General features: G+C 33.2%; 1 protein-coding gene across 1 annotated transcript; it reads right to left on the reverse strand.

Moving 5' to 3' along the window:
* Positions 1-1348: 1348 nt before the first annotated feature.
* Positions 1349-10125, reverse strand: LOC140442590 (uncharacterized). The gene is made up of 3 exons (XM_072533602.1): positions 9986-10125; positions 5979-6170; positions 1349-1546 (listed from the first exon to the last, which is right to left on the reverse strand). The coding sequence occupies exons 1-3, from the start codon at positions 10050-10052 to the stop codon at positions 1428-1430; spliced, it is 378 nt and encodes a 125-aa protein (XP_072389703.1). The 5' UTR covers positions 10053-10125; the 3' UTR covers positions 1349-1427.
* Between the last annotated feature and the right edge of the window lie 4796 nt (positions 10126-14921).

Below are 14921 nucleotides of genomic sequence, written 5' to 3' on the forward strand. Positions count from 1 at the left end.
TTTCAAGGTGTCCTAGCTGCACAGAATATATTGCAGCTGCGAAATTGGAAGATTTGGTGTTTTTTGCAAGCATCAAGCTGCGATTGCACTCTTTTAATATATATTTTTGCAAAGTTCCAGCTACTAATCCTGAAGATCAATACGACGTAGCTAAATTAGCTTTTGGCGAAAAAGTTCAACTTTTCTCATTTTATAGCGGGCTTGCATGATCCAGTAAAAGTATTACTGAACATTATATTAATACCACCATTGATAATATTGATGAAAATAACCAGGGAAGATATTCTTTTAAACAAAAATGAAACAACTCAACAACAAGAATTTTTTTTATAGATTACAGTAGATTTTGTAGAAAATGTTACATTTGGAACTGATTCATCAATGTTATAATTAAAGCACGAAAGATTACCCCATATTAAATCCCAAACGACTTGGGAAAGTTTTTTAAACACGGTAGGAAGTTCCTCGGCAAGACGATTTGGACACAAGGCCAATATAAGAGTGCAACCAACTTCAATCAGTCGAAAAAGTTAGGAGTTACTAGAGGGTCAACAAGTTTACCATTTGGACGACCACCTAAAGATGAACCTTTTCAAAAAAGTTTAAAAATGCGTCACAACCTTTCATCCAACATCGCAGCAAACCAAACAAATATTAAATTTAAACATTTAAATTTTTTTTATAAATTTAATTTAATTTAAATATATTTTATTTTATTTCCTATTGCATTGTTTTATTTTTCTTTTATCATACATTACAAGTATCTTAAAATCAGTCCTTTTAACAGATTTTAATAAAAAGTCGTCTTTTTTGGTGGACGAATATTTAACATTCCGCATATGAATTTCGCACCAAAGTAACATTAATTCGATATACGTGTTTGGCACCTCGCCGCCTATTGGTTGAAACATGGCCGCGTGTTGCAAAGGACCAATAGCAAAGTCCTAGGTGCTAAATACATATACGGAATGTTTAGATGCCAACCGTATGTACTCGAAAATACTTTGTATATTGTATTAAGGAGGGTTATTCCCCTTATAGTTTCTACATTCCAATTGACCACCCTTTTTGTGTAGTGGCAAATAACTCCAGTACATCACTCTTCCCAGATTATTCGCCTTTCCGGACTGTTAAAATATTATTTTATGCATTTAATTCGTAAGACCTCCACATTTAATAACATATGCGAGTCATCTTATGGAAACGTCAAAATAAACTTATTTTAAACTAAAATTGTCTTTAATTTCCAGCAAAAATAGTAAAATTGTCACAATAAAATATCTTTAGAACAATATTATCAACCTATTATTATTTACCCTTAACTGGAATGTCCTGTACGAAAAGTTGTAATGAAAACTAATTTAGCAATATAAATATTTATTAACTATAAAAAATAAATAAAAACTATTTTATAAACATTAGAAGTTTTATTTCTTGTACAAGTACAAACTGGTGCAACAACAAGCTGTAATCAATTTATGCTCTTGACAAGTGTTTGCGTGAAGAAAACTGCAGTCGGCGTATTTACATTGGTATGGTAGTTGATCTAAAAAATAAGTGTTAATTAAAAATAATTTACTGATTATCTTTCAATAAATATTTCAAAATATAAGAGTCTTTTGAAAATCTCTTGGTTTTCTGAATAGGTTAAGTAATAAATTTATAGTAGCTGATGGCTACTATGCGGAGGGTAACGTTTTTGTAAACTAATATTTATTCACGAGTGGTAGCAGCAATTGAAGAAAATAAATTAAACGCAAACGAAGCCTAAGAAGAAAAAAGAAGAGCATAACAGTATTATTCGTTTAGATTCCACACTGTCTAAGCACTTAAAATAAGCTAAAGGATTTTTTTTATTTAGTTTATTGTGTCTCAACTACAAGGTTATTGACACCGGGTCGTTTATGTTATAGTACATCCACTAATAATTTTCCAACATAAACATGTCTTATTCTGGTATCAAAGAGACCGCCTTTCAAATCAAGGTTGTCAGACATATTTCCTAAAATTCCTAAGGTTATATTTAAAAAATATTCTCTATTCTCTATTCGTTATTATTCAATTGCTAGTCAACGAACGACACTCTTAAAAAATAATATGAACTTATTCTCAAAAATATATATATAAATTAATTAACTAGGTACTAATATTTACATGGACTCTTCACTAATGAATTAAAGCAACCGTGAACTTTGTATATATTACTTATATTCTAAGTAATTTTCGAATATTGGCAACATTGTAGTCTGGAGAGAATTTGAACGTTCGACGTTGCCCTGTTGGTGAATTTAGCGGTAATACTTTTATAGATATAATGATCGACTTTTAAGAAATCAGACAACTTTTAAGAATCCAAGTTCTCAAAAACGGTTTCAAGAATTGTATTATTTTTTTCCAAATTTCATTGATTTTATACCTTACCTGGAAACATGAAAAATTGCAGATATATTAATAATGGTATTAAGGTTATATTCACTAATTTTAAACTCATGCATTATGGCAACAGCGCGAAGCGCAAAGCCATAAATTCTAATGAACACCTGTTGTCTGGCTATGCGATACACTAAAATATTTCCTATTGCAGAGGCGGAGGCTTATAAGGTATAGGTAATATAAGTTATAAGTAATATTATATTTTTCTAGGATGGCATTTTTTAAGATGCATCAACTTCTGTGTTATCAATAAATAATGACAATTATGTTAATGACAGCTCTGAATTAAAAAATAAAGATTTGCACGTACAATCCCAAAGAATAGTTTTAAATATGTATGAGTGTTTGAAAAAAGAAAATATTGGGATGGCTGATAATGCAATTGTTTCGAGAATTCATGTATTAAAAAAATCGGGTATAAGACGATATATACAATTATTAAATTAGGCACAGTTACAGATCATTCCTTAAAACGAAAGCGACCAAATAAAAAATTGGGTAGGATTGACACTGCTGCAAAAGACGTTATTCAGCGAACAGTTTACAATTTTACAGGCACACTGACGATTCTTTTCAGTCCTTCTAATTAATTTCTTTACAGCTATCGCGATGCATCTTGAACAGTAGTATTCATTATTATACAGTGTGTCGCATTTAAGATGAAGACAACTCTATATATCAGCTACTAAAATACATACAGATTTGACATTTTGCACAGTCATACATGTTGTTAGTGCACATTTTTTTAAGATAGTCATCTGAAATTTAAATTTTAAACGCGGCTTACTGCGAATCCACAAACAGGGTAAATTTTCGATATTTTGCTTCGCGTTAGAGAAATCGGAAAAACTTATTTGGAAAAGTTGTTCCACTTATTGTAAACGCACATACCAAATTTCATGACAAAATTCGCAATTTTAGTTTTTCAGTATTATTTGTAATCTCGATCCTAAATCTACAATTGGCTGTCTAAAGATGCATCTCGGGACAGCCAACTGTCCGTTTTAGAATCCTGACTACAATTGAAGAGCTTATTTCCAAAGTGTCTTACATCCATATAATGAAATCCATGAAATTACAGATTTTCATACAAATTATACAATTTTACAATTTTCATATGCACTTTTAAATGGTAAATAAGAAGTTGTTTTGGTACATATAACTTTATTCTAGACTTGAAGAAATCTATAAAGTTTAAAAAAAGAAAATTTAAAAAATCGAAATTTTGGATTTAAGACACTGGAAATAAGCTCTTCAATTAATGAAAAAAGTAAAAGTGCGAATTTTGACATAAAACTTTGTTATGTGGGGTTAAAATAATATTTGGAACATCTTTTCCAAATAACTTTTTCAGATATCTCTAACTCGAAGCAAAATATTGAAGATTCACCCTGTTTGTGCATTAACAGTAGGCCGTGTTTAAAAATTAAATTTCAGTTGACTATCTTAATTGCTGGATAGACAATGTTTTAAAATTTTCTGACAGAATGAGCCATTATTTACAGATAATTGTAAAAAAATATTATGGTTTATGTAAAAACTAAATAATAAGTCCAATATTCTTATAAATCACTAAAATTAACAAGCTTTAATTTGAAAGAATTAATTTGTTATTTATTCGGTGTTGTGAGCCCGCTCCCATTTGAAAAAAAAACTGATTCTGTCCATTGAAGAGTCCTATTCAAAAATGCCCCGTTTAAACAAATCGAAGGTTGAAGGGTGCCGGACATTTTTGCCGGAAACAATTCAAATTCAAAAGATCACCTTTTTCTGCTACGGAAAATATTGCTCCGATTTCTCACCAAAATCAATGTTGATACTTTAGTTTAGATACTCTTGAATCTCAAAAATACTCATTTACATATTTTTCAAGCCTCGAAAATGCATATTAGGTATCGCATTTTTCGGATTTTAAATCGCTTATATCTCCAAAACTATTAACTTTTGAGAAAAATGACATAGATCTTATTTAGAGTCACCCAAAAACCTAAAAAATATTTTTTGGAGCACAAAAGGTGATATTTTGAATTTGTTTAAAAAATTGTTTAAACAATTTCTGCCCAAAAATTGAGAAATTTTCCTGAATATAATTATGTAAAAATTAATAAAAATTATATGATTTTTCTTGAAATATGCGTTTGATAACTGATCCCTTTTCTTAATTTCCACGCCAATGGTCGGCATCGACATCAAAGAACCTCAAAAGCCGACGCTTGGCAAATTGACAATGGAAAAAGTATACTATACATTTTACTTTACATTAGGTACAATAAAGAGAATATTTAAAAGTGAAAGTAAAAGATAAGAAAACACTAAATTTTGTAAGACTATTTTTTAGAGAATTTTTTTTGTTCTTGCTCGTACTTGACACACTATATAAGGGCTGCGAACGATTAATTTGTCTCTTTTACTTAAGTTCGGTAGCTGAAAGGTTTCGATGGTAGGTTGTATTTTGTGTAATTTCGAGGTTGAATTCGTCCATTGGGTTTGCCAGGACTTTTTAATTTGGGACCTGAAAAGTGGGTTTAGATCTAATGCTAGTTAAACAGATTTGATGTCTGATTTGGTTGTAATTGCTTCTTTTGCAGCAGTATCAGCAGTCTTATTACTTAAAATGCCAACGTGTGTGAAGGAATCCAGATGAATGTTATATTTGTTCCAGAAGAAGTGAGACACAGTTTGTTTCTTCATGTATGGCATGAACTAATGGATATTCGAAATACATATTTTTAATCGAGTTAATGGAGGACATCGAATATGTACATATTGCAGTGTTCTTGGCTTTAGTTTGGTTACATAAGAATTGTGATGCTTGTAGGATGGTGTACAGCTCTCCTGTATGGATAGAGATGGATGGTGGAAGGCAGAACTTCTGAATGATGCTATTTGTAGTTGTTACAGAAAATTCGGCACCTGTCTCAATTTTAGATGCATCTATGTAGAGAATCTCGTCATACGAGTTTGTGTTAATCAGCTCTAGGAAAGATTGCTTCAGAATTTGGCTGTTGGTTTCATTTTTGTGAAAATTATTAAGCGAAACGTTAATTTTTGGTATTTTATTAATCCAAGGAGGAGTTGATGACAGTATATGAGTGTCTGTTGGTGAATAATCAACAATTGTGTGGGGGGAAGTAAAATTTGAGGTAATGTCTGGTATTTACTGATAGGCTCGGTCATTAATTCTGGCCGGTCATTAATTAATTAATAATTCTGGTCAACTGTCAGTTTTAAACAATTCATTTAGACATTTAGACACCTAGTCCGCTAGTTATAAAAAACTAACTAAAAAACTCTTTTAAAGCATGGGCAATTTCTTTATGCTAGTTCTTCCCTAGAACACGTTACAATCTATGAATTTATATTTATGGTCCCCAGTTTTACGTTATTCTAAATTCGTTAATATCTGCCGAACTTATTAAATATGTTTGTCTAAATTCAGTAAATCTACACTATCTTTTCGACTACACAGTACCGACCAAGATGTTTTTCCCACTTTCACTTTACCATAAGAATAAAGTAAAATAAAGTTTGTATAAATAACTTACCATAGGGATTATTCGGATTATGACAGCAACAAGAATCATGGAGCAGTTTATCTGTGCAATAACTGTAAACTGAAGGGTCGCACACGGGACATCTCCTTTTAAGTCCGTCCCGAAATAAATTTATAGGGTTTGAAACTACTGGAATATTTCCTGCTATGCTAACTGGTACGTCTAATCCATTTTGATACACAGCTGTAAAATAGACATATAAATAGACTCTGAAAATAATTAAAATGCAGAATAGAGTATAAATTATTTACAAAAATATCAGCAACTAAAACCATGGTATCCAACTTGAAGGCCAGATAAACTATGGTAGCTGGAAATTCGCTATGAGAATGATTTTACTATTGGAAGATTATATATATATATATATATATATATATATATATATATATATATATATATATATATATATAAAGAAAATCATAGACAGTAACGGGTTACTGGTAAACAACAGACAGTTGAAGGTAACCGGGAACGACCAAGGCTTTGTTGGCCAATTTTCCTCCAGTTGGGAGATGCGATTGGTTTGTTTTTAAAAATATTTTCATATCAATTTTATTATATACTAAGCGATAGTGTCGACATTAAGGTAAGATTAAAAATAACATCTTTAATTATGATGATTGTAAAGAATTAATTACTATTTAAATGGGAATAAGCCACAATTAAAGGTTAAAATACGTTTATTGACGTTTCAATTTCCACTTCGGAAATCGTTCTCAAAATACAAACATTAGTAAATTAAACAAATTTTGTTTTTCTGTTATTTAGTGAAAAATTCTTCTAATAATTTAATTTTATCTGACTCATTTATATTGACAATTCAGACATACATTATACATTTTCTTAAAGTAGACGACTTTAAAATGATATTGCCAATATTGTTGAGTTGCGCTTCTGGGACGACTTTACTTATAAGATAGTTCATTCGATTACATGAAATCAACTTTAACTTAAGAATATTCATCAGAAAAGGTCATAGCATGTAATTCGTCTTTAAAAATACAAATATATGCCATGGTGACAGTAAAATTCTCCTCTTAGTGATTTCATAGTAAATTATGAGGGAAAAACCAGGAAAAAAACCTTATTATACTATCCGATATGGTAATTATTTAGTGGTGCATTTAGTTTACCTTCAATAAACACCAAATTCTGATTTTATATGTTTGTTATTTAAAAAACATAAATGATGTATGCTCTATATGTTACTGACTTACTAATTTAGGCAAATCGTTGACATCAATAATAAGCAAAAGAGGCCCTAACACCGAACCTTGTGGGATTCCATGTTTTACGAATAGAATATTGGAGAGATGACCTTTAGACACTACCGCCTAGTGTATGCCACATAGATAAGAAGTCATAAGCTTAAGAGGGATACCTCTGATTCCATAGTTATTTAATTTGTGAAGCAAAATGTCGTATAGTTAAGAGCCTTCGACAAGTCGCAAAGAGAAATTGCTATGCGATTGCCGCGTTCAAGTCCTTTAATCACCTCGCTCACAACATTAAATACCACAATAATAGTTTGTAGTAGAACGAGTACTTCTGAATCCATATTGTGAGATGCTGAAGTAATTATTTGACTCATAATAGGAATAAAATTGTTGTTTGACAACCTTTTCAATCACTTTCCCAAAAGTAGAAACAATGCTTATGGGTTTCTTAATATTGTTCTGAAGCTATTTTCTTGTGGCATTTTAAATTAATTATTATTTAAATGGGAATAAGCCACAATTAAAGGTTAAAATACGTTTATTGACGTTTCAATTTCCACTTCGGAAATCGTTCTCAAAATACAAACATTAGTAAATTAAGCAAATTTTGTTTTTTGTTACTTAGTGAAAAATTCTTCTAATAATTTAATTTTATCTGACTCATCTATATTGACAATTCAGACATACCTTATACATTTTAAAGTAGACGACTTTAAAATGATATTGCCAATATTGTTGAGTTGCGTTCCTGGGACGACTTTACTTATAAGATAGTTCATTCGATTACATGAAATCAACTTTAACTTGAGAATATCCGTCAGAAAAGATCATAACATGTAATTCGTCTTTAAAAAGACAAATACATGCCATGATGACAGTAAAATTCTCCTCTTAGTGATTCCATAGTAAATTATGAGGGAAAAACCAGGAAAAAACCTCATAATACTATCCCGACATTGTAAGTATTTGATCGTGCATTTAGTTTACCTTCAATAAACACCAAATTCCGATTTTATATGTTTGTTATTTAAAAAACATAAATGATGTATTCTCTATATGTTACTGACTTACCAATACTGGTATTTTCCTTTTAATAACTTCCTCTTTTAATAGATATGGGTAACCAGATCCTACTACATTCTGCCGAGGAATTCGCGACACAATTGGTCTCATTTAGCATAATTAGAATATGCAATGTCGGGATAGTATTATGAGGTTTTTTCCTGGTTTTTCCCTCATGATTTACTATGGAATCACTAACAGGAGAATTTTACTGTCATCATGGCATGTATTTGTCTTTTTAAAGACGAATTACATGTTATGATCTTTTCTGACGGATATTCTCAAGTTAAAGTTGATTTCATGTAATCGAATGAACTATCTTATAAGTAAAGTCGTCCCAGGAACGCAACTCAACAATATTGGCAATATCATTTTAAAGTCGTCTACTTTAAAATGTATAAGGTATAAATTAAAAGTAAATGTATAAATTATTAGAAGAATTTTTCACTAAGTAACAAAAAACAAAATTTGTTTAATTTACTAATGTTTGTATTTTGAGAACGATTTCCGAAGTGGAAATTGAAACGTCAATAAACGTATTTTAACCTTTAATTGTGGCTTATTCCCATTTAAATAATAATTAATGCTTATGGGTCTGTATTTGTCAGTTTTTGAGGAATCACCTTTTTTGAATCATAAAAAAAGTCCATCTTTGTACTAGCTAGAGCACGTTTAAGCTTCTGTAAACCAGAAGAAGTAATAAACCGTTGAAATATTTGATTAGCATCAACAACTTTACGCTCAGAGTCAATAAATAAATATTGAGCTGGATGGTCAGAAAAACAAGGTTCAAATACGGTTCGATGCAACTACTGGACTGGGATGTGATTCTAGTATAATCGTTTATAGTTACTTTTAGACCAAAAAATGTTAATAGATTTTGAATATCAAAAGAAGAGTCAGATTTAATTTTAAACTTTATATTAAAATCACCAAGTATGATCAGTTTGTCTGCTTTACTACGCAAGAACGTTATGACATTCTCAAAATTCACCAAAAACAAGTCAAACTTACCCTTATCCGATCTGTATACAGTTAATAGATTGGTTTTTATTGAGGTACACTATACTAACTGCAGAAATGTATGATGTATGCTACATATAAAGTTGTAAGAACTAGGGAATAACAAAAATTTCTTATAAATTACAGTCATTTTCTTCATATTATATCTATAATCCGATTACCACATCAATAAAAAATAAATTTAACCAGTTAGAAAACAAAACGTTTATATTTTGGAGGCTCCATATGATATAGATATAAAAATAAACAAATTAGCTTATGCATATGCCTTAGAAATAGCAAATAACTCAAATATTGGACTTACAATAAAAAATATTAGTAAAATATTTTAAGTCGTATTTCAAAAAAGATTAATCCACAAAAAACTAAATAAACAACACACCAACTTTTCTATCATTTCATCAAAACTTCAATGGGGGGACATAGCAGACTAACGAATGCACATTTCATCAAGAAGGAACCCAAATAAAAATGGACAAGATGTGATGTTTCATAGTTCATTAAAGATATTTTTATAAAGTGAAGAAGCTTTAAAGAAGGGACTGTAAGTGTGACGATATTTTAAAATTTTTATAAGACTATAAACTATTGCATCAAATAAAATTATTATAATAATTATTGTAACCTGTAAAATCAGTGTAATTGATGCAGCGAATTTTAAATAAATAAAAAAATTTAATCAATAAATAAACTTACTATAGGCTTCGACTGTGGCACTTATAAAAATTACAATAATTGATAAAATCTCAACGATCCTCACCATGTTCACTATTTCTCAGAGTTCGACCTACACTAATTCCATATTCAAAATCGCTCGCGGAATCTGAAGATAACTGTTTCTGGTAGTGTCCTCTCGGTTTTTATTAGGCCATCGCCTTTATTATGCTCATTTCTTGTTGTTACGAGAAAATAACAGTAATACTGTTAAATGATTATATTTTTTCAGTTTTCATTAAGTTTTTAAGAAGATAATAGAAAAGAGATTGCGTTATAATGAGTCTGCAAATGTATACAATTTCCGTTTAAATAAAAAATGGTTAAATGTTTATTGGAAGTCAGGGTCGGTTCTTAATTCTTAATTCTCATGTCATTACCAATAACTATTGTGCGATAGGTTACCAAAAATATTAAGAAATAGAATAATTGTTGAAGTTTTATTGTAATATTATACAGGGTGTCCAGAAACTCCCCTGACATACGAAGACTGAAGATTCCTCAAATAATTTTGAGACAATTTAACCCAATTCAGCTAGTCCGAAAATGCTTCCTAAGGAGGCTAGAGCTCTTTGAAGATGACGCCTTGTAATTAGTTTTTTTTAAATACCTCCAGAACGCTTCTATTTAGAAAAACGAAAACTGGTACGATTATTTAACCTCCAGAGTGAAATCGATTTCATAAATTGCTAATTTCTAGTACCGATCATAACTTATTTGTCGATATTCAAGTCGATAGGACACACCGTAGCAAGCAAGCAATTTAATTAAACCCAGCCTGTGAGAAATGTTCACCCCTAAGAATTACGTTCGGGTGAAACAATTCATTGAAGCGAGATGTATTAACTCGAGTAAAAACAGGAGTCACTCCACTGCGCTCCAATGCTCCAGACCATCCCTTTCCCCCTATAGCACTCTGATGCGCGATAGGGGCACAACTATCAGCCAAATGCTCTTCATGTGGAGGTCCTGGGTATTAGAACCCCAACATGGTTTCCTAACCGAATTCAAAACTCAGGACAGCGCATTGTCGCTATATTCCTGTTATGTTAATGTGGCTTATCCGCGAACTAAAATTGCTTACTTGGGCCCCAAGGCTCCGCTCGGAGCTAGGCTCAGTTAGGCGACTTGGTTCTCAAGGGGTTGGGTCCTACGTGCCCGGGTTTTTAATGGTTTTTGTTAATATTTTTTTGTGGCTTGCGCCGGTTTTTATTAGAAATTTTTTGATTTTTTTGGTGGCCGAAGTCGTTTTTTGTTGTTTTTTTGGATTTTTTTTGTAGGATGTCTGAAACATATGCATATTAATAAAATAAATTATCTACTTAAAATTAACTGGGTCCACGCTGTACGTTGCGATTGTGTACGAGTGTTATGAGCTACGAACTATCTTCATTGTGCGTTGTTGTTGTTTTTTGAAGTGTTTTCTCTCTGGTGTGATTGTTGATTTTCTCTCTAGTATTATGATTTTGTTCTACTATTTGTTGTTTGGGTCTTTTATGCTTCAGTCGTACCTCATTATTTCTCGCAATATGTGGCTGGGGTGGTTCTCTATCTTCGCGAACTTTGTCCTAGCTTTTTCTTTCATTGTGTCAATCACTCTGATTTGTTGTAGTTCTCTAAAGAGGAATCTTTCTGCTACGTATCTCGGTACTTTTACTGCTTCTCTTAGGCTGTTGTTATGTGCCGCTTGTATTTTCTTTTTTGATGTATTGCATATATGTCCCCATGCGTGAGATGCATATGTTAATATAGGAAGAATTATACTATTTATTAATCTAATTTTTGTTTTCAGTCTAAGTTTGCTTTTTCTTCCTGCTAGACCTCTTATTGATGCTCTTGCCATGTTGGCTTTTTGTACTGTAGCTTCTCCATGTTTGCTAAATGTTAAGCCTTTGTCCATGATTACTCCGAGGTATTTGCTTCACTTTTCCACTCGATGGGATTGTCTTGCACAGTTACCTGTTCTTCTGGTTGTTGGTACCTCTTTTTGAAAAGTAGAGCCTATCTCTTTTCGGAGTTTATAGCGATTTTCCATTTTAAACTCCATTCTTCTATATCGTCTAGCGCTGTTTGTAAGTTGTTTACCGCTGTGTCTACATTTCTGTGTTTGGCCCCTATCGCTGTGTCGTCGGCATAGAGGCTTAGTAGTGTACGTGGTGTTATAGGTATGTCTGCTATGTATATCGTGTACAGTAGAGGTGACAGTACCGCTCCCTATGGCACTCCAGCCTCCGGGTTCCCGAGTTCAGATAGGACTTGTCCTATCCGGACTCTGAAACTACGATTGCTCAAGTACGAAGAGATTAGTCTTGTCATTGCTCCGCTGTGACCGTATCTTCTCATTTTGGAGATCAGTCCTTTATGCCAGACTCTGTCGAAAGCTTTGCTTACATCTAGGAAGGCAGCTCCTGTGATTTTTTTGTCATTAAATCCAACTGCTATGTACTCTGTTAATCTGAGTACTTGTAGCTCACTGGAGTGTTCTGATCTAAAACCGAATTGGGCTTCGAGTATTATATCTAATCTGTCTGTTTCAGCTTGGAGTCTGTTGAGTATTATTCTCTCTACAATCTTGCTGATTGCAGGTAGTAAGCTTATTGGCCTATATATGCGGGAATGTGCTGTTTTTTCCGAGCTTTGGACAAAGCTCGGGCCTCATGACATGGGCCTCACTCCATCTGTTTGGAAGATTCTTGAAACTTAACATCGCGTTGATTTTATTTGTTAGATATACTATGGCTCGCGCTGGTAAGTATCTTAGTGCCCTGTTTGTTATTTAATCGGGACAACTTTTGATAGCGAGCTATTTTTAATTAGCTCGTTTAACTCCTCCGGTGATGTCGGAGGGATAATTTTGTTCGGGTTTTTGGGTCTTTGTTCGCTTACTTGTCTTTCGACTTCTTCTATGAAGTCGATGTCCTCGTCTGGGTGGTAATTTAATGTACACTCTCTCTCGAGAGTACTTCTCATTACCTCTGCTTTTTCCTCTTGGGTGTAGACTATTCCGTTTTCTCCATGTAATGGAGGGATTGGCTATCTGTCGTTTCTCAGTATTCTCTGGAGTCTCCAAATATTTTGCATATTTGGTCCTTGCTACTCCATGTCTCTTATGTGGTTTTCGCAGCTTTCACTACGGTGTTGTTGTAGCGCTGTTTTGACCTCTCTATTTGGCCTATTTGCTCTATTTTTCTCTTCCTTGTTCCTTATCCTTCTTGCTGTCTGCTTTTCTCTGTTCTTTTCCCTTATTACTACTACTACTATCGGTTTACAGCGTTCTCCGACGCCTTCCGACTCCTAACCGCCATTCTTCTCTATGTCTCTATCTTTTCCCTTATTAAGTCTTTTATTTCTTGTGGTATATCCTTAAATCTTCCCGTGTGCATTTCTACTTCCTCTTCTGTAGTGCTGTTTCTGAGTGCTTGTTGGATGATGTTTTCCAACTCCAGGACTCTGTCTTCTATTTCTCGTGGGTTGTCTATCACTGGGACTATGTTAATTCTAGTGCTCATGAGTTTGTTAAAGTTTGTCCACTTTGTTTTCTTTTTAACTCTTGATTATATTTTCTTCTTCCCACGTTTCTAGTTCTAATAGGATGGGGTTGTGGTCCGTTGTGCCTTCGTTTAATGTTTGTATTTCTGTTTGTAGTCCTAGGTTTCTTGCTACTACAATGTCTATGTGTGTAGGAAGTCCGTTTCCTGGGTAATGCGTTGGGTCTGTGGAACCCATTGCCATAACGTGGTGATTATTTTCTATGTATGTGTTTAGTAGTCTTCCTTTTCTGTTCGTAGCTCTGTCGTTCCAGTTTGCGCATCTTGCGTTTAGGTCTCCTATTATGATTGAGGGTTCGTCGTTTAGGATCGTATTTAAGTCGTCTTCAATCAGTAGGTCTTGTGGTCTTACGTAGGCGGAGGTAATTCTGACTTCTCCTTGCCTCATTTGTAGTCTTATTGTTGTTGCTTGCATAGTATTAGGACACACCATTGTCCAGAAAAATTGATTTGAAAATTTTTCGTTTTTAGTCATGACAGGTAAATTAATATATTTTGCACTAGTTGGCTTTGACCTGTCAACAGAAGTATAACCTACGTTTTTCATTGTCAAATTGTAGTCGGTTCGCGAATTTTATCTTTTAGTTTTTTACTTTGTGTCATTTAAATATAACAATTTCAATTCAACAAAAATGGTTTTTACTAATGAGGAATACGCTGATATGCTTTAGTTTATGACGAAATAAGGTGTAACGCTCGAGCAAAACAACATAGATACCCAGAAAAATTTTCCGATCATGATCCAACTCACTCAATATTTACAGCTTTTCATCATACATCAGCTCTTAGCTGTTGACCGCCAAACGCATCTATGGAGCACAAACAAAATTATCGTTTATGGGGAACCAAAAATCTGTTATCACCCACAAAGAGCCATTCATCATCATCATCATCATCATCCAGCCCCATTTTCACATCCATTGTTGGATATAGGCTTCCTCCAAACGTCTTCAGTTCTCTCTATCTCTAGCTGCTGCAATCCAGTTTGTTTCTATTCTCCTTAGGTCGTCGATCCATCGGGTGGGTGGTCTGCTTCGACTTCGCTTGTCAGCTCTTGGTCTCCACTCCAATAATCTCTTCGTCCATCTTCCGTCTTCCATTCTAGCAACATGTCCAGCCCACCTCCACTTTGGTTTATTGATTCGCAGTATAATATCGTCTACGCCAGTTCGTCGGCTTATCTCCTCATTTCTCACGCGATCTTTCAAGGTCAGGCCCAGCATTGATCTCTCCATTCGCCTTTGTGTTACCCTCAGTTTTTCGGCAGTAGCTTTCGTTAAAGTTAGGGTCTCTGCTCCGTAGGTCAAGACTGGTAAGATGCATTGGTTAAATGCCTTCCTTTTCAGGTGAATTGGGGTATTTGTTTTAAA

The sequence above is a fragment of the Diabrotica undecimpunctata genome, chromosome 6 (genome assembly GCF_040954645.1).
Source record: "Diabrotica undecimpunctata isolate CICGRU chromosome 6, icDiaUnde3, whole genome shotgun sequence".
Classification (NCBI taxonomy): domain Eukaryota; kingdom Metazoa; phylum Arthropoda; class Insecta; order Coleoptera; family Chrysomelidae; genus Diabrotica; species Diabrotica undecimpunctata.